At 34.0% G+C, this 21650-nt stretch overlaps 2 protein-coding genes across 2 annotated transcripts; both read left to right on the top strand.

The window, feature by feature from the left end:
• The first annotated feature begins 848 nt into the window (after positions 1-848).
• Positions 849-14065, top strand: LOC128664819 (protocadherin gamma-B5-like). Its single transcript, XM_053719622.1, has 3 exons — positions 849-3244; positions 9240-9303; positions 13770-14065. Exons 1-3 carry the CDS (start codon positions 872-874, stop codon positions 14063-14065), a joined length of 2733 nt encoding a protein of 910 aa, XP_053575597.1. The 5' UTR covers positions 849-871.
• Positions 14066-15263: 1198 nt separating this feature from the next.
• Positions 15264-17690, top strand: LOC128664820 (protocadherin gamma-B5-like). The gene has a single exon (XM_053719623.1). It carries the CDS (start codon positions 15264-15266, stop codon positions 17688-17690), a length of 2427 nt encoding a protein of 808 aa, XP_053575598.1.
• The last annotated feature ends 3960 nt before the right edge of the window (positions 17691-21650 follow it).

Below are 21650 nucleotides of genomic sequence, written 5' to 3' on the forward strand. Positions count from 1 at the left end.
GGTTCTGGTGCCATCTGTGATGGGATCAGTACTAGGTTCCCATAGGAGCCTATGGAAGTGTGCTTTCATGAACGCGATGCTTCCTTGCAATGCAAATGCAAGCTCGCGTTCTCATTGCGATTAACTTGTAATACCAGCACACATTATCATGCACTAGTATTACAAAATGGAGCACTAATATTGCTTGCATGCAAGCGATATTTAGGGCTCCACTTGTAATCTGGCTCTTGGGAAGAAAATTTTAATCTAAACCCATTTTTGGAGATATATTAACTGTAATGCTGTTAAAACTGATTTTGCTATTTGTTTTAACAAACATTCTCTAATGGCATATTATGGGTGCTAAAGTGTATTTTAAAGTGTGAGTGCAGATAATATACACATCAAATGCACATTAATTACAATAAAATATGCTATGTTATCACTACACATTATTTTACTTATGGCAATAAAAAAAACATTCTGTGTACCATGTATGTTTCTCACATAGTTATCCTCCTTGAAACATTATACATAATACATGTAATGTTTACTAGATATATAAATGATCAGAATAGTATTTTTAAATCTCTAATCACATTTGTTACAATTTTGTTTAAGAAAAAAAAAAGACAACCCCCCCAAAGTAAATAAAGCCATATTTCTGCAGTTCTGCAGTTCAGACTCAGTGTGGCACTGTTGGCCAATAAGAAAGTGTTGCTGAATATCTCATGCTGCAAATGTTTAGAATGCTTAAGCAGTGCTGAAATCAGGGCAACATCTTCACTCTCTTTGCAATTTGGATTATCAACATTTTGGGAATTTCAAAGTAAATCATTAAAAGGGACTATTTGCAGAAGGTTCTGAAGAGTATCAGATTCCATAGAAGACAATGGCATTGCAAGTAATATTATTCTATTGTTTTTTTCTTTGTGAAGCTGCATCTGATCATCTCCAGTACTCAATTTATGAAGAAATGAAAAAGGGTTCTATAGTAGGTAATGTTGCTAATGATTTGGGTATAGACAATACAGAATTATTATATAGAAAATTGCAGATATCTTCTCAGACAGAAAAGCAATATTTTAATATCAACTTTGAAAATGGGAACATATTTGTAATTGATAGAATAGACAGGGAAGTAATATGCAGGACAGAGCAGAAATGCTTTTTAAATTTGGAAATATTGGTTGAAAACCCTGTGAATATTTTCCATGTAAGAGTTGAAATTCAAGATATAAATGACAATGCACCTAGTTTCTCTAAGGATTTATTTGATATAGAAATTGGTGAATTTTCTTCTCCTGGAACACATTTTATTTTAGGGAATGCACAGGATCCAGACCTAGGTATTAATTCTGTTCAGAGCTACAAACTCAGCTTTAACCAACATTTCACACTGGGAGAAAAAACTAGAGCTAATGGAATAAAATATCCTGAACTTGTTTTAGAAAAGCCTTTAGATCGTGAGGAGCAAAGTATCTATAATTTAATTCTCACTGCTTATGATGGAGGCACACCTGTAAAATCTGGAACTGCTCAAATACGGGTCATAGTTCATGATGTCAATGATAATTTTCCTGCATTCAGCCAAGAAAAATATCAAGTAACTCTAAATGAAAATATACCAAATGGTTTTCTTGTCCTCCAGCTTAATGCTACGGATGCAGATGAAGGTACAAATGCAGAAATTACATATTCATTCAGTCACATTGCTAAAAATGCTATGGAAACGTTTACTTTAGATTCTCAAAGTGGAGTTATTAGAACAAAGGGAGAGCTGGACTTTGAAGTTACAAAAATGTATGAGATGATGGTGGAAGCTAAAGATGGTGGTGGTTTAGTGGGACATTGCACAGTTTCAATTCAGATTATTGATATCAATGACAATGCTCCTAAAATAATAACTAAATCTCTGACTACACCTATTCCAGAGGACTCCTTACCTGGTACACTTGTGGCCATAATTAATGTTCATGATTTGGACTCAGGAAAAAATGGTGAAGTGATATGTCAACTTTTTGGTGAACTTCCATTTAAATTATTGTCTTCATCTGTAGGTTATTACAAACTTGTAACTACACAGCCCATGGACAGAGAAACAACATCTAATTACAATATTATTGTAAAAGCTGAAGATGGAGGCTCTCCCCCCTTGTTTTCAAACAAAACAATTCAGTTAGCAATATCAGATATAAATGACAACCCCCCAGTTTTTGATAAAACAAATTATGTGGCCTATGTGATGGAAAATAACTTAGCTGGAACTTCAATACACAGAGTGCATGCTTCAGATTTTGATAATAATGAGAATGCCAGAATAATATTCTCCATTCTTAATATAGATATTGAGAACATACCCATATCATCATATATTTCCATAAACTCAGCAACTGGAATTATTTATGCACAACGCTCATTTGATTATGAACAGTTAAGAGAAATTCAGTTCAGAGTAATGGCTAAAGACAGTGGATCTCCTCCTTTAAGCAGCAATGCCACAGTCAGGATATGTATCGTGGACAGGAATGACAATGCTCCAAAGTTTCTCTACCCATCAACAGACACTGATGAACCAGCATTAGTTGAGTTTATTCCTCACACATCTGAGAAAGGTTATCTAATCACCAAAGTGATTGCAGTGGATGCTGACTCAGGACACAATGCTTGGCTCTCTTATCACTTTCTACAAATTCCAGAACCAGCCTCCTTTATCATTGGACAGAACACAGGTGAAATTAAGTTAGCACAAAGTCTCCATGATACAGATTCTTTAAGGCAAAAGGTTATAGTTATGGTAAAAGACAATGGTGAACCTCCTCTTTCTGCTACAGTTACTGTAAAGTTTGTTATGGGAGAAACATATCAACAAGTTCTTCCAGAGATAAGTAGCCAACCTGGTAATTTAGAAACACAATCAAATATAACCTTGTTCTTAGTAATATCAATAGCTGTGATTTCTCTTTTATTCATTTTGACAGTAATAGCTACAGTTATTTCTAAATACAGGAAAGCAAGCACTTCAACTCCTTTTGGAACTCTGACTAGGGATATGTTTCCTCAAGTTGGCCTCACATATCCCACTCAGTTTAGTGATGGAACATTGCCACTCCCATACTCATACAATGTTTGTGTAGCACTTGAATCAAGCCAAAATGAATTTGCCCATCTTAAACCAATCCAGAATGTTCCAATAGACAATCTTATTGACACAGACGATTCCGTTCCTGGAAATGATTCTCTGATCAAAAATGTTCCTTCAGAGGTAAGATGTGTTTCTTAATATTCATTTTAAAGATTATGAAAGGCAAATAAACAAAAATAAATTGTTGAAAATATAAAAAATAATTGTATGCTAATGCTAAATATCTCAATGCAGCATTCTTTATCAGAGTTGCTGAACTGAATATAGCTAAATAATTGCCATAATTTGCTTGGTTACTAATACTGAATCTTAAGGACAACATTTCTGTTTCTGTGGTGGAATTATATTTTGGTGTCACACATGAAATTGTTTAAATCTCAATTTCTCAGTGTCAACCTTTAGGCACTAAAAGCAAGCCATAAAGATGTACTTGATTGAGAATAGATACAATATTAGTTATATAATTTGCTGGAAATTTCTGTGTAAATAGTCCTGGACTAGTAATAAACTGCAATAGATGCAAATGAAATTTGGCCTTACCTTTCTTTATAATGAGTAGGCTGAACTTTTTTGTTCTAGTAGTTCTTTCTTTTTTTTACTAGTAAACTATTGAGATTAGTCTGGTAACTACTTAGATTAGAAAGAATATTATTTTCCATTATTATCCATTCTACTTGACTGGTGGGATATGCAAATAACAGGAAAACACAATTACAAAAATATTAAACTCAAAGGGCCCCATTTATTAAGTTGCTGATGCAGCTTTGGGGTCTGAAACACTAGTTAAGTAGCTGTGGCCTTAAGACCACTACTTAGCCTCTCCATCACCTAACGTGTGGCTAAATTAAATCATCCTGATTGTATATGGATGACTGACACCTACTGCTTGTGCACAATTGGCCACGCATGAACAGGGGGCAACATTGCACAAGCAGCTTATGCTGCTCACTTGCAGCGATGCTGGGCAGGAGCTTCGCAGGAGTGAAACTTGTCCACCGCTCTAAGTAAACTATTAATGCATATGTATTACATGTTAAAGGTAAATTGTTTGCGCGTGAGTGAAAGCCAATGCACGCTTCTGGACTTCCAATATCGCTACTGCAGTAACTTCTTCTCCCCATAGACTTCAATGGAGCTGACAGAAAAAAAACCTTATCGCTCGTGTGCTAATCATACACCATATTAGACATACTGCGCTAAACTTAAGGTAGTTATAAATATTTGATTTTCCAATGTTCTTAACATTGCAGTCAATGCTCCTTTATATATATATATATATATATATATATATATATATATATATATATTTCTATAGATCTATGATTATTTTTTGTTAAATATATATTTATACCGATATATCTTAATGAATATATATATATATATATATATATATATATATATATATATATATATATATATATAGTGGGTTGGGTTTTGGTATGGTGCCTGAAATAGGAGACTTGGAGAATGAGTCACTACACGAGATCCTATTTGTGGCTGTTTTTATGAGTATCTCACTTCCTAATTAGTGAGAAAAAAGTTTTTGTTGACTGTAAAAGGGTGTTTATAACAGCGCCTTCAAAGTGGAAATCCTCATGTGCATGTAGGAATACAAATATACCCAGATGAGTGAAACAATGAATAGTATCAACATAGCAAAAAATGATCCGCTCACCTGTTAAGACCACAGGGATAACTGGTCAGCGATGTGATGTAGTGTAATACTCCCAGTCAAGTCCTGTTTTCTTCTCTGGTGGAAGTATTCCCCTTATATGCCCAGGGAAAGGTCGACTCACAGTTTCTTGGCCTCTAAAATTCAGCAGATTCTTATTGCTATTATGGAACTCTTGAAAGTGTTTAGCCATTGTGCTTAATTTAATATTATAATTTTTTATGTCTCTTTTGTGTTCCTTAATTTGTTCCCTAAGTTCTCTATAAATTTTTCCTATGTAGTGCATTGGGCATTTGCAGAATAACATATAAACCACACCTTCGCTCCCACAATATATATGTCCTTTAATCTTGTGTCAAATTCCATATTTATCAATGAATTTATTATCTGTTGCCATATTCTCACATACTGAACAGTGGCTACATTTGTAGTTTCTACTTTTTGCCCTCCATTTATCTAACCAAGTGGTTTTTACTTTTGAATCAAAGTGTCTCCTAACCAGATTATATTTTATGTTTGTAACTCTTCTTGGTGTTATAGACAGTACAGTATCCGCTATTTTGGCAATAGAGGGTTCAGCTTGGAGAATATGCCAATGTTTTTTCAAAATATGTCTAATATCCTTCCATTTGTTATTGTAAGTTGTTATAAACCTGACATTTTCCTGACATTTTCCAGGTCCCTGGATTCTGATTTGAATTGTGTTTCTTCAGAACAATTTATTTTTAATCTTAGGTACTGACCATAGGGGATGTTATTTATTAGATTTTGACGGTGATGGCTATTGTACGAAAGTAAGGTATTCCCTGCTGTAGGTTTTCTATGTGTAGTAGTCTGTAATTTACTAGCAATTCTTCTGATATTTAGGCCTAGAAAAGTTATGTTGTCTGTACTATGGGAAAACATGAATTTTAGATTCCAATTATTTATATTTAAACTTTTTATAAATTTATCAAGATTTTCCTCAGAATCTTCCCAAATTAGAAATATATCGTCTATGAACAGTAGACAGAGAGCTATAGAATTTTCTTTGTTAAATTTACAGTCCAGGATACAATTCTATTCCCATCTTCTAAAGTACAGACAAGCATTAGTGGGGCACAGCATGTTCCCATGGCAGTCCCTAATATCTGTTCATACAATTTTCCATTGAACATAAAAAAAACTGTGCTCTAAAATAAAAGATAATAACTCTAGCACAAATCTGGTATGTTTCTTACATGAACTGCCTTACTGTTCTAAGAAGTATTTGCAAGCCTCAATCCCTAATTAGTGAGGGATTGAGGAATACAAAGACTCCACATCGATGGCCACTAACAGGGTTTTGTCTTTTACAGAAACATTATCTATTTTTTTTCAATACATCAATGGTGTCCTTAGTGTATAATGGGAGATTTAATAGAAAAGGTCTGAGGCAGAAGTCCACATACTGAGAAATTTTCTCAGTAAGTGAATCTAAGCCTGAGACTATGGGTCTACCCAGTGGTGGAATTTTCCCCTTATGAAGTTTTGGTACTGTATAAAAGGTAGGTGTGATTGGGAATTTCACTTTCAAGAATTCAAATTCATTTTTGTTAATGATATTATCTTCCAGAGCTTTTAGGAGTATTAAGGTAATTTTCTCACTATATACCTCTGTGGGATCAGATTGAAGTTGTTTGTATTGTTTTTTTTATCATTTAATTGTCTAGTACATTCATCTACATATTCCATAGTTTTCAAAATAACCATGTTTCCCCCTTGTCAGATGGTTTTATGGTTATGGATTGGTTCTCTTTTAAATCCTTCAAGGCTGACCTTTGTTCCCTATTTAGATTGTCTATAAAACCACTATCTTTGTTTAGAAAATTGATATCTTTTTCTACCATTTTTACAAAATTATGTACCATTGGTGTAGAGGATAGGGCTGGCATATATTGTGATTTAGGTCTCAGATTACTGAAACCTATTTTATTAGAAGTTTCATTCTCTAATTCTGATGTGCTTTGGAAAGTCGGAGGGGTTACAACTGTCCACCTCCGGACTTACTTTGGAGCTCCAAAGGGGAATACTACCCAAACGGATCCGGGATCCAACTATCCAACAAGCCGATACTCATAGTGAAAGAGACGTGGAATACCATTAATTACCTCTCAAGCCACTGAACGCATTACCTGGATCTTTGAAAATGGAAGGGTTGATCATTATAGAAGAGGTACCGCTTTTCTTTTCTTTGAATATGATTGGCTTTGCAGGACGCTGACATAGGGGAGGTCTGTATGATACCTGAAAGGGTATCAAAGGTGATCTATGGACCTAGCACAGCCCTAAGCAATTTCTTGGGAGAGCTTCCCCTAATTTACTGACTTACTTAAGCCATCATCTGAGTTTGCGGTAATTATACTTCCACACCCTATTTCTCTCCAGGATCACTGAACTTGGATTACAATTTGTCATTCACTGATCCCTATGCCTAAAGAATGGGTTTAATAATGGCGTATTTGCGCCCGACATTATATGCTTGAACTAACGTTCTAGGTTGAAAACCAAATTGTGACCCGACATTTAGAGGCTATTTAGGGTATATTTGCTTATAGGACATTTTTTCATATATGATCCTTATCTTTGGGACTCTGAATAATTCAAATGTTGCCATTTAATGTATTATTTGGTGTTTATTAAATGTATTCTATTTTGTGTATATTACAGGTTATCTTGTTTCATTCTGTCTTAGTCTGAATTCATGTTTCTTATACCCCTGTGCTGGTTAAGAATCACTAAAAATATTTTTTTTTTTAATTATTACTATTTTTGGATTCTCTTGCACTGGCAAGTGGTGATTAAGAGGTAATTCTGCACCACCCACCGCCACCATTAATTAATTAGATATTGATTGTGTAGTGCTGGTTCAACTCTCTCTCTCTCTTTATATATATATATATATATATATATATATATATATATACAAAATGGAGTTGAAGTGTTAAGACAGCGCTTTCAAGTAGACGATGCAATGCCATAAGCCAGAGGAATATAGGAAGCAGTTTAAAAAACAAAAGAACAGAACAACATCATAGTGTAGTTTGTTAACCACTTAGTTATATCAATGTGTGATTATTGGTGCTCACCTGATTGATTCTTATCAATATGAGGTGTATAGTATACTAAGTTAGGTTAGGATAATTTATCCCCACTGTATTAAAGATGAAAAACTTTGTTATAAATGCTTTGTTAGAGATGAAACACTTGTAATCCAGTTAGGAATCAGTGAGATTGTACTCAATGAGAGGTATAATAAAAACCCATTTATTTAGTCAGTCTTTGACAAACAAATATATATAGTTAGTGAAAAAGGGACATTAAGAAATCCAATTGGATAGGATCCTTGAAATAAAATGACCCAAAACGATCCTTTAAACGAAATCTCACAACAAAAGTCGTTATTACCCTCTGACGAAGTGAAGAGAGCTTCACGAAATACGTAAGGGCGGAGCTACACAGCAAGTGACGTCACATACAGTCTTGCAGTCCGGGAGCACAGAGACCCATACCGGAGCTGTTTGTTTTGCATTCTCCTAGACAGAACAACCTGCAATCTTTCTTTGTGAGAGATTAAGACACACTGGACTCTGCAAGAACGACTAAGTATACACATCTGTATAGTATACTGTAAGAACCAGTTTTGTGTTAATGACGATCTGTACACCATATTAATTCATGAGTGTCTGTGGAGGTTGAACTAATTACCACTAGACTTTTGTCGTGAGATTTTGTTTAAAGGATCGTTTTGGGTTATTTTATTTCAAGGATCCTATCCAATTGGATTTCTTAATGTCCCTTTTTAACTAACTATATATATTTGTTTGTCAAATACAGACTAAATAAATGGGTTTTTATTATACCTCTCATTGAGTACAATCTCATTGATTGCACACAACACACAACATTATATGCTTGAACTAAAGTTGAGCCTATCTCACTGCCTGCACGGTAACTGTCAGAGTGTGAAACACCACAGGGATTTATATGGTGGGAAATGGAAGTGTGAAAACTATCCTATAGAGGGGGCTGATATCCCCTGCCCCCCTGCTGCAATGCCAGTGTTAATAGTACAGATGGATTTAATCTTTAAAAAAGTTAAAAGCAGCAAGTAAAATAGTGTGATCTCCGAGCAGAGAAGGGCTTATTATATCCATTACAGTTAAGCAGCCTTAAAGTTGCAGGTGTGATTTTTTGCCTGCATCACCACTTTAATGATCAGAGAGGAACTAGAACAACCGCTCAGCTAAACTCCCTCACACTGCACCCTTTTACTTGTGTGAGGCAAATCTTATTTGCTCGGTTTGCCAGATGTCCAGTTTTACAACACTGTAACTCTTAGAGACAACAGTGAAAAGAAGGCAGCAAACATTAAACACTCTAACCTTCTCTTACCCTGGAGTATAATTACATTTTTATGTATAGGACCAGACTTGCCTGTCTTCATCCTTTTGGCTAACATCAAGCATTCCTCGTAACTCAGACCCAGGTAGGCTCCTCCAGACAGTTGATCACTCCTCCGGTTCTTAATCAGTACCGCACTCACTGTGACTGCACTGCAGCAGGCTAGGCTGAGGGCGCTTGCTGGCTAAAAAGCTGGAAGTGTCAAGCAGGTGGCTCTCAGTCTCACACTCTGTCTACTCTGACACACAGTTCAATCTGACACCCAGAATCCCTGGCACTTATTGTGGATGTGGGCTAGTCTGAACACATTAGCAGCTCTTCTCTCTGCTTCTTCCTGTCACCTGTCCTGCTGTGAATCCAGACACAGGCCAGGAGAGCTGCCTCAATTGTGTTTTTTTCTGATTGGCTGATTATGATTGCATGACTAACTGAAATTGACAGTGGGGCTGGCACTTCTATTACCACTGTAATAACTGTTGTGCAATGGAGAGATGCAACAAGCAGGTCTGCCTCTCTCCATTGTGCAACAGTCAGTTACTACAGTGGTAAAGGATCACCAGCCCAACTGTCAATTTCAGTCAGTCACAAAATCAGCTAATAGCATATAATTTTTTTTTCCTATTTTCAATTTGTAATTGATTTATATCTCTTGCCATAACAGGCAAGACAGTGCCTTACCTGCCTCCCCTGACTGCACGTCCCTTGCTCATTTTTATTTTAAATAGCTAGTGCTGTTTAATTTAAAGCACATACAAATATATGGTTTGATCACAGGTTTATGTTTGGCAATAATGGTAATAATAAACAAGCATGATTTTGACACAAACTGTAGGGATTTTAGAAAAATGCTATGGGACAGATTACAAGTGGCAAGTTAAATATGTTTTTTCACTTGCAAACTTCTAATGTGGGTGGATTAGTGTGCTATTATAAGTTGAAAGTAAAAAGCATGAGAGTAAAACCCGATGCGTGCTAACTTTCGAGCTTTGAATATTGCAACTGCGTTAACTTCTTCTACCCATGGGCTTCAATGGAGCTTGCACGCTAACCCAACACTACATAGACCTACAGCACTAAACCCAGAAGGTACTTATGAATACATAACATTACATTCAAGTAAAACATTATTATTGTGTTGTTTAAAAATATATATGAACTTGTTTTCTTTGCATTTTTCGAGGTCTGAAACCACTGCATCTTTTTTGTTATTTTTACCAGTTGTCATTTTCTGCAAATACATACTCTAAATGATAATATTTTTATTTGGAATTTGGGAGAAATGTTGTCAATAGTTTATAGAATAAAACAAAAATGTTTATTTTACTCAAACACTTACCTAAAAATATTAAAACCAAAGAAACTGATAATTTTGTAGTGGTCTCTTAATTTTTTCAAGAGTTGTATATAGTTATATACATACCTGATCTATCTATCTATCTATCTATCTATCTATCTATCTATCTATCTATCAATCTTTATATATAGTTATGTTTATGCACCAGAAAGATGTAGCTTAGAAGGTTTTATTTTTATTTTATATTAATTAGATCCCCAGAGGAGAATTATATATATATATATATATATATATATATATATATATATATATATATATATATATATATATATATATATATATATATATATAATATATATATAAAATATAAAGGGACATCTTAAAACCCTCAAAGGTGATTGCCCATATAGGTTTCCTCACATGGATAGTTTATAACTGAGTCCCTGTATGTGGACACATGTGATAATTTATGGAAGCTCTCAATCAACTATGTAGGTTCACAATATTTTGTTAAGAAAAACAAACTTCCTTGACTATTCAGACCATTCCATACAAATATCTCTATGTGCAGCTTGTGTATCAGTAACATACATTTTCCTTTGCTCAGCAAATTGCCTTCTACGGGCTACAGGGAATATGTGTAAATTCCTAGAAGCACACGCATTCACTTTAATGTAAATTAAAGTCCCCTATCAGTTAGCACCACAATACAACAATAGCTAGGAATTAGGGTTGCACCAATACCATTTTTAAGTACCGATACTTTTTTCAAATACTCACCGATACCAATTACCGATTCTTTTTTTTATGTCATGACAGTTTACCAAGCACAATACAGACAAATGATTTAAGATCACTTCTTTATAATTATGAACTGTATCTCAAAAGACATTTTGAAATAATTAAACAGTTTTATTTGCTTGTTGTCACAAAGTTCACACAACATGTTTATAAATAAAAATATTACAATAACATATATTAATAATAACAACAATAAATAACAGCTGCAGCAGCTGGGGCTGGAAAGCTACAATTTAAATGGGTGATTACTGGATGCAATTGGGTTGTAGGGTGCCTATATAACTCATCAATCTGACATTTGTACTTAATACAACGTAATATAATTTAATTCTAAAAATAATATTGTGGAAGGAGTATCCCAGTAATCCCCTTTGTGAAAAATGGGGCATTTGCATTCTACTGATTCAACAGAAAATAGGGCTGGTCTTCATATTTTTCCAGGGCTGCTTTTATTCCCAGTCCAGCCCTGGCAAAGGATGTTCCTCAGAGTACAGTATGTTTTGAGCATAATTGTGCAAGATGAGAACCAGCAGTATAACAGGCAATCTAGCAATTAGAATAATTTTTCAAAAGTTAGTGGCAAGTTCTTATTAAGGAACAGAAGCATCTCTGCATGTTCAGCTATAAGTCTGTTTATGCTATCAGTAAGGACGTTTGACGCTAAGCTGAACAGTCTTTAACTTTTCACACTACTGCATGGGTCAGAAAGATATTTTTGGGCCATTAAATATCAGTTTATTAACTGCCCAGTACTTCAGGGGTTTGTCTAAATGAGGTACAGTGATCTCTCCCAGGTAGGCTTCCAGCTGTAAAGTAGCAGCTTTTGGAGCATTGCTCAGATGTACAATAATACAAATAACAGCACTTTGTATTGGCAGAACAGAAGTGAAATTTTTGATAGTTAAGTCTCCACTCCAGCTTAAAATGAAATGGGAACATGCAGTTCGAAAAACGTCACAAGATGGTGTATGGGTAGGAATTGGAGGTATCGGTTAAAGTATCGGTGCATTAGCATGAGTACAAGTACTCATTCAAATACTTGGTATCAGCACCGATACTGATACTAGTATCAGTATCAGTGCAACCCTACTAGGAATGGCATCATATCCCCATAGTGCAGATATAATAACACTGGGACAGTTGCCTAGTACTCACGGCACCATACTTCATCTGCCTGTTTAGAGCTTCTCTGCTCACAGCTTCTATCGATCACAGCTGGTCCTTTTCAGCATTGGTTATCCAGACAGTCTGCTCATAGCTCCTGTCAGCTGTGACCCTACCATTACAGGGTGTGTTCTCCAAACAGTGTAGTGTGTTCAATATCACACCGCTATCCAGGGTCTTTATTATTACCAAGGTCCGGCTCCCAGATTTAACGGCCCTCAGACTTTGGGATCACCACTTAAGCATCGCTCCTAGGCACCATGACGTGATAACTTAGCCTACTGCCTGCAGCATTAAAAGCTGCATGATATGTAAAGGAGAAGATTATATACAATGAAATTATTTTAACATAAGAATACTATACATTTTAGTACGTATTTGAAATGTATTTTAAACAATAGGTTAATTTAAAGGAACATGAAACCAAAAATGTTCTTTAATGATTCATATTTGATTTTTTTTTCTTGGTATCCTTTGTTTAAAAGTAGGTAGATATTATAAGGATCAAGCATGTGTCTAGAGCACTGTATAGCAGCAGTTCTGCAATAATACTTTCTGCAATTTTATACATTTGGAAGAGCACTAGGAAGCAGCAGTCTTTGCTGCCCTATAGTGCTCCCAACACAATACCATAAAAACAAAGCAACATTGATAACAAAAGTAAATTAGAATTTTTTTAAAAAAATTGTATGCTGTGTCTGAATTATCAAAGGACAATTTTGGGTTTCATGTCCCTTAAAACAACAGATTTGACTCCCATTTAAAATGGATGTTCTAATTAATTAAAAGGGTAGTGTGTGGGTAGGAAACATTAAAGAAAGAATCTTGTTGGGATTTTTCCTCTTGTTAATGTTTTATTACCAATTCAAATTAGTGTTTTAAATATAGACCCTTATTTTGCACTGACTAAGAGATCAGATAAATGTTATGATACAATGATGATAGATAGATATATATGATAGATATATAATAGATAGATAGATAGATAGAGAAACATGTATACATAATATAACTCTGAAATTATATTTTTTCAGTGAAATAAAATTCACAATGATTTCATATTAAAATATAATTTATTTCCAGAGCATTTGAAAACAGGCCCCAAATAGCAATTTGGGAAAAATAAATAAATGTGTACCAAGTTAAAATACATGTGTATAAAATATTACATAATTTTGGTGATTTTAAATGAATAATTTCACAGGCATATTTATCTAGAAATAAGAGAACAAAAAGAACTCACAACAGTATGCAGTAACAATGCATCAGTACATACACATGTGTAACTACAGGGATCTCAGAGGTCTCAATTGAAACTGGGCCAACACCTCTAGATGTCCTATCTGACCCTGCAGTCACTAGTGGCAGGGCCACAGGAGTGACTGGTGGGGTCCAGGTAACAAAGGCAACATGTCTAGCCCCTGTGTATGCCCTCTTTGTGTGGACTAACCAAGCTGAGAGGGTTCTAACAGTTACAGAGAAGCAGTTCCTCTTGCTCATAAGTGGCTACTGGCTCAGCCTCTGTTGTTTGCAAACTGCCAAAAAGGGTGCTGTTGAAATGGAGGGTCCAACACAACCTTTGACATAGGGCCCAGTGAAGTCTAGTTACGCCCCAGGTTGGTCTTCTCGCAAACAACGTGTCTGAACACTAAAAACCTAGCAACACTATACACTATCTGCTTTTGGGTGAATGAACTGTATATTAAGTGTTTTAGATACAATATAAGGAGTGGTCTGTGGGTCAGAGTGTATAAACTTGCATTTTACTTTGAAGGACCATCATGTAAGTTTGTAGCTACCTAAATGAGACTCAAAATAAAATTTTACAAGTGTTATAAATATTCTTTACAAAAAGTGACATCAATGGTGAGAACAATGATCTATCTGTAAATTGCATCTAAAACTAAATTGCATGACAGGCCCTAAATATTTTCATTATTTTGTAATAAAAATAATCTGTTCCTTTAATATATAATTACTTTTTTGCTAACACTTGAAATGCTAGTAAATATCCTGATGCTTATTGATGGGTTTTGGACACTCACACATTTAAAATTTGACATAAACCATACAATAATATTGAACAGTTTGTATTTATAGTTGCATCTCTGCATTGGACGTACAGAATGGCAAACATTACAAAATTACAGACAATTTTTGTTAAAATTAAGACACATTTTTGGAGATATATGTATTGTTGGTGAAAGTGATTTTGTTCTTTTAAGACTCTTGGTCCATGGTGTATTATGGGTGTAATTTAAAGCACAAGTGCTGATAATATAAATGACAAATTCACAATAATTACAATAAAATGTGCTGCATTTTATCACTACACACGTCATTCTATTTATGACAAGTCTTCAAAATAAATTTAGTAGTTATTTTTGTTGTATAAATATACACAATAAATGTAATGATTACTATATTTATAAATAATTAGACTATTATATATTATTAAACCTCTAACTAAGACACATTTGTTACAATTTTGTTTAAGAAAAAAAAATACAGAAAACAATCTATTATTTTGTAAAGTAATAAAGCCACCTTACTGCAGTTCCGCAGTTTAGACTCAGTGTGCCGCTGTTGGCCAAAAAGAAAATATTGCTGAATATCTCATGCTACTGATGCTTAGAATTGTTAAGCAGTGCTGAAATATGGGCACCAGTGTCATTCTTTATATATTTGGATTATAAATAGTTTGTGAATTTCAAAGGTAACCAGAAAATAAGAATCATTTGCAGATGGTGATGAAGAAAACTGAGTTTTAAGTTACACAGGAGACAATGGCATGGCAAGTAATATTTTTCTTTTTTCCCTTCCTTTGTAAAGCTGTATCTGATCAGCTTCAGTACTCAGTTTATGAGGAAATGAAGAAAGGCTCTATAATAGGGAATGTTGCAAATGATTTAGGTATGGACAATACTGAATTATTCCTTAGAAAACTGCAAATATCTTCTCAGACAGAAAAACAGTATTTCAATATCAACTTAGAAAATGGGAACTTAATTGTGATTGATAGAATAGACAGGGAAGCAATGTGTGGGAGAAAGCAGAAATGTTTTTTGAAACTGGAAATATTGGTTGAAAATCCTGTGAATATTTTCCATATAAAAGTAGAAATTCAGGATATTAATGACAATCCACCTCATTTTTCTAAGGATGTATTTGATATAGAAATTAGTGAATTTGCTTCTCCTGGAACTCATTTTATTTTAGGGAATGCACAGGATCCAGACCTAGGTATTAATTCTTTACAAAGCTACAAACTCAGTTCCAACCTTCATTTCACACTGGGAGAAAGAACTAGCACTGATGGAATTAAATATCCTGAACTTGTGTTAGAAAAGCCTTTAGATCGTGAGGAGCAAAGCATCTATAATTTAATTCTCACTGCTTATGATGGAGGAACACCTGTAAAATCTGGAACTGCTCAAATACGGGTCATAGTTCATGATGTAAATGATCATTTTCCTGCATTCAGCCAAGATAAATATCAAGTAACTGTAAATGAAAATGTACCAAATGGTTTTCTAGTGCTCCAGCTTAATGCTACGGATGAAGATGAAGGTTCAAATGCAGAAATAACATATTCATTCAGCCACATTGCTAAAGATGCAATGGAAACTTTCACTTTAGATTCTAAAAGTGGAGTAATTAGAATAAAAAAAGAGCTGGACTTTGAAGTTACAAAAGTTTATGAGATGATGGTGGAAGCTAAAGATGGTGGTGGTTTAGTGGGGCATTGTACAATTTCAATTGAAATTATTGATATCAATGACAATGCTCCAAAAATAATACTTAAATCTTTGACTACACCTATTCCAGAGGACTCTTTACCAGGTACACTTGTAGCCATAATTAATGTTCAAGACTTGGATTCAGGAAAGAATGGTGAAGTTATTTGTCAAATTTTTGGAAAATTTCCATTTAAATTGTTATCTTCATCTGTAGGTTATTACAAACTTGTAACTACAGAAACTTTGGACAGAGAAACAACATCTGATTACAATATTATAATAAAAGCAGAAGATGAGGGATCTCCCCCATTGTATTCAAACAAGACAATTCAGTTAACAATATCAGATATAAATGACAATCTACCAGTTTTTGATAAAACAAATTATGTGTTCTATGTGATGGAAAATAACTTAGCTGGAACTTCAATATACAGAGTACATGCTTCAGATCTTGATACTAATGAGAATGCCAGAATAATACTCTCCATTCTTAATAAAGATATTGAGAATATACCCATATCATCATATGCTTCCATAAACTCAGCAACTGGAATTATTTATGCACAACGCTCATTTGATTATGAACAGGTAAGAGAAATTAAGTTCCAAGTAATTGCTAAAGACAGTGGATCTCCTCCTTTAAGCAGCAATGCCACAGTCAGGATATGTATCATGGACAGGAATGACAATGCTCCAAAGTTTCTCTACCCATCAACAGACACTGATGAACCAGCATTAGTTGAGTTTATTCCTCACACATCTGAGAAAGGTTATCTAATCACCAAAGTGATTGCAGTGGATGCAGACTCAGGACACAATGCTTGGCTCTCTTATCACTTTCTACAAATTTCCGAACCAGTTTCTTTCATCATCGGGCAGCACACAGGTGAAATTAGGTTAGCACGAAGTCTCCATGATACAGATTCTTTAAGGCAAAAGGTTGTAGTTATGGTAAAAGACAATGGTGAGCCTCCTCTTTCTGCTACAGTTACTGTAAAGTTTGTTATTGGAGAAACATATCAACAGGTTCTTCCAGAGATAAGCAGCCAACCTGGTAATTTAGAAACTCAATCAAATGTTACCTTTTTTTTAGTAATATCAATAGCTGTGATTTCTTTTTTATTCATAGTGATAGTGATAGCTACAGTTATTTCTAAATTAAAGAAAGCAAGCAATCCAACTGCTTTCAGCACTCTAACTAGGGATTTGTTTCCTCAAGTTGGCCTCAGATATCCCTCTCAGTTTAGTGATGGAACCTTGCCACTCCCATACTCATACAATGTTTGTGTAGCACTTGACTCGAGCCAAAATGAATTTGCCCATCTCAAACCAATCCAGAATGTTCCAACAGACAATCTTATTGACACAGATGATTCAGTTCCTGGAAATGATCCACTAAGCAACCATTTGCCATCAGTTAACCTAACAGAGGTAAGATGTAATTCAAATGAAAATATGAACATTGTTCCTTGAGAGATAAAATTTGCTTCTTAATGTTTGTGTATAAATAAGTAAACTTTATTCATTAAGCGTTACCATAATTACTGTTTTTCTTTTTGGCATAATACAGATCTTTAGTACAATCCGAAAAAGTAGTGAAAGAGAAATAAACACACATACTGTATATTGTTGAAAATAGCAAAGAGAAATGCATGGTAGTGCTACATATTTCAGTGTGGCATTCTTAAGCAGGTTTTTAAAATGGAATAGAGCCAAATAATTGCTATGATAAAATTTGCTTGCTCACTTTTATTAAATCTTATAACAAGTATAATATCTCTGTAACACACTTGGGTTTCATCAAGAATAAATTTCTCTGTGTCAACCCTTCAGTTCCTACAAACAAGGTAAATTTAAAGATACATTTGTTTGAAAATAGATATTATATTGGTTATAATCATTACTGGAAATTTCTATAAAACAGTTGAAGAGCATGCTTTAACAAATATTAAACTGAAATGTAATTAGGCATAAAGAACCAGTTAACAAATGGAGTGCAATTGATAGTGCAGAGTACATTATCTTTTGCTCAACCTCAAAGAATAATGTAGAATCTGGTAATACAAGTGTCTGCTTCTATATTTTAAACAAAACATCTTAATGTGGCCAAAATGCAATTAGTAAACCCTATACTTTTAATGGATAGTGCAGGGAGAACTATTAATGAGCTCATTATGCTCTTATTACAAATGGTGACTTACACTCGAGCGCAGTCCAAACTACCATTAAAAAATTTAGCACTTTTTAAGACCTGAAGTAAACCATCATTATTAATAATATAAAACAGGAATGGGAGGTGCAGTTTTTTTTTCTCTCCCCCGTCCCTCGCTTTGTTGACGGTAATATGTAAGCATAAGATATGGATATTCCTAGGTTAATTGGAAAAAAAGGGAAATAAGAAAGATATTAGAGAAAAGAGAATTTATTTATTACACTTTGTATGATCAGCACCTTATAAGTTTTGGTCATGTTATAATATTGCATAATGTATAAATATGTCTTTTTTTGCAATTAGTTATTGTGACAATATTTCCAACAATAAAATAAAGATATAAAAAAAATATAAAACAGAACTACATGAAGAATTCCACTACTTGTTCATCATTGGCTTAGTGCATGCACAGCTTAGCACATTATTGGTTTAGCAGTTGAGTAATATCCAACATGAATTTTACTGTGCCCCTCAAAATAAGTCTGTTATGAGGAATTTTATGCACCCATGCTATCTGGCATATAAAAATTAGAATGCTGTAAACTAATGCTTAATTGATAAAAAAGTTATAAAAAATGTGCAGTGCACCATGACACACAGATGGCTGCCGTGGTTAAACCAAGTGAAACAAATATAAAAAAACTGGTGGTTTTACAATACCAATACATAGAGGTAATCACTCAAAAAAAAACGAAAGCAAAATTAAAAATGGTCAAGCAACCAACTTGACAATTATTGGATCACTTAAGATGGATTGACCCTAAATTCAAATACAAATTCATTTTATTTATTTTGTCTGTAGCTCGTTCACCATCTTTTGCTTATCTAAGAAGGAAAGAGATACAGAAATTATTTAAGATACTTCACTATAAAATGAATAATAATAATTGTGCTTTTATATTTATTTCATTACTTTGCTCATTTTTCCTTTTGGTAATAAAAAATGTTTAACTTAATATAAAGTTTGATCATGGGTTTATAATTTGGCAATAAAGGTAATAATTGGATTAATTTAGTTTAAGATTATTTGGCACTCATTGTAGGGATTTAGGAAATAATGCTATATTAACAAGGTCAAAAGTAAATGCAATATAGTAATTTCTTATATATAGAGGATAAATTTCCACTGAGGGTTCAGATAATTATTTACTACTTTGATAATGAAGATGCACATTTGTTCCAAGTGATGAGCTTTACTGTGAATAAAATACATTTTACACTTAATAGAACACAACATAAAGAAGTATTTAACATTTAAATTGAAAGGAAAACACAAAAGTAGATGAATAAAAAAGAAGAAACATGACAGTGACCTCAATGACTATTAAGAGAATAAAATTAGAAATATTGTTCAGAAATTAAACAATGTCTGTAATTTAAAAGTTAAAATAGAGTTAGATCAGAGTAACAAAATCAATATTAAAAGAAAGCGAAAAAGAAATATATAAGCAGAAAGTTACTAGTACAATGTTAGCGCTAGATTACAAGTTGCGTTGTATTGTTAGCACGGGATGCGATAAGCAATATCACGACCAAGCTAACTTCCGCGCGTATTACAAGTTGAAAGTAAATGGGTGCTCTCTAGCAGAAACAAAATTAGTGAGAGTGAAGACCTAGCATAAAGTATAAGAGTTTAAAAAGAATGTGCCCCAAAACATAATAAGAATATTAAAATTACAGTTTCTGATAAAAATATTTCTTATAAATATTAAACTATTTTTTACAAGGGTTAAAAGGTATACAGTATATACACATACAGCATATATACACTTTAGAGCCCTTTCCACTCAAATACCTTAAAACATGAAAAATAATTTCCATTTAATTTTAATGTTTTAATGTGTTTTACTGTGTATTTAAAGTAAATATTTTACATTCCAATGTTCTTCACTTAGTAGAAAATATTCTTTGTATTTCTAAATATTTATTTCTATCTATCTATCTATCTATCTATCTATCTATCTATCTATCTTTCTATGAAACCTAAAAATGTATTTCATGATTTAGAGGGAGCATGCAATTTTAAAAACCCTAATTTACTTCTATTTTTAGTGAGGTTTTTTATATCCTATGTTCAAAAGCAATTAAGTATGCTCAGGTGTGTACATGTTAGGGAGTACTATATGGCAGCAGTTTCGCAATAATACTTTTAGCAATCTTATACATTTACAAGAGCTCTAGTTTGTCATGTAGTTCTCCAGACACATGCACGCTACATATTTAGGTAATAATTATGTGATTCAATGAAGAATACCATGAAAGCAAAATGAATAATTGAAGTAAACTGGAAACTTTAACAATTGCATGTTCTGTCTGAATCACAAAACAAACAAGTGTGAAAAAGTTGCGTGGTGAAGGAAAGGGTAAAGACAAAAGCCATGTGGATTTGTATTCTTGTCAATAAAGTTTATAGCACCAGATCAAATATGTGTGTTGACTATGGCCGCTTTATTTTGCTTTGACAAAGAGATCAGATAACTGTAATATGTACAGAGTATATACAGTATATATACAGTATATATATATATATATATATATATATATATATATATATATATATATATATACAGTATCCTACAAAAGTGAGTACACCCATCACATTTTTGTAAATATTTTATTATATCTTTTCATGTGACAAAACTGAAGAAATGACACTTTCCTGCAATGTAAAGTAGTGAGTGTACAGCCTGTATAACAGTGCACATTTGCTGTCCCCTCAAAATACCTCAACACACAGCCATTAATGTCCAAACCATTGGCAACAAAAATGAGTACACCCCTAAGTGGAAATGTCCAAATTGGGCCCAAAATGTCAATATTTTGTGTGGCCACCTTTATTTTCCAGCACTGCCTTTACCCTCTTGGGCATGGAGTTCATCAGAGCTTCACAAATTGCCACTGGAGTCCTCTTAAACTCCTCCATGACAACATCATGGAGCTGGTGGATGTTAGAGACCTTGCGCTCCCCCACCTTCCATTTGAGGATGTCCCACAGATGCTTAGTAGGGTTTAGGTCTGGAGGAATGCTTGGCTAGTCCATCACCTTTACCCTCAGCTTCTTTAGCAAGGCAGTGGTTGTCTTGGATGTGTGTTTGGGGTCATTATCATGTTGGAATACTGCCCTGCGGCCCAGTCACCGAAGGGAGGGGATCATGCTCTGCTTAAGTATGTCACAGAAGATGTTGGCATTCATGGTTCCCTCAATGAACTGTAGCTCCCCA

The sequence above is a fragment of the Bombina bombina genome, chromosome 6, assembly GCF_027579735.1.
Source record: "Bombina bombina isolate aBomBom1 chromosome 6, aBomBom1.pri, whole genome shotgun sequence".
In the NCBI taxonomy this organism is placed as follows: Eukaryota; Metazoa; Chordata; class Amphibia; order Anura; family Bombinatoridae; genus Bombina; species Bombina bombina.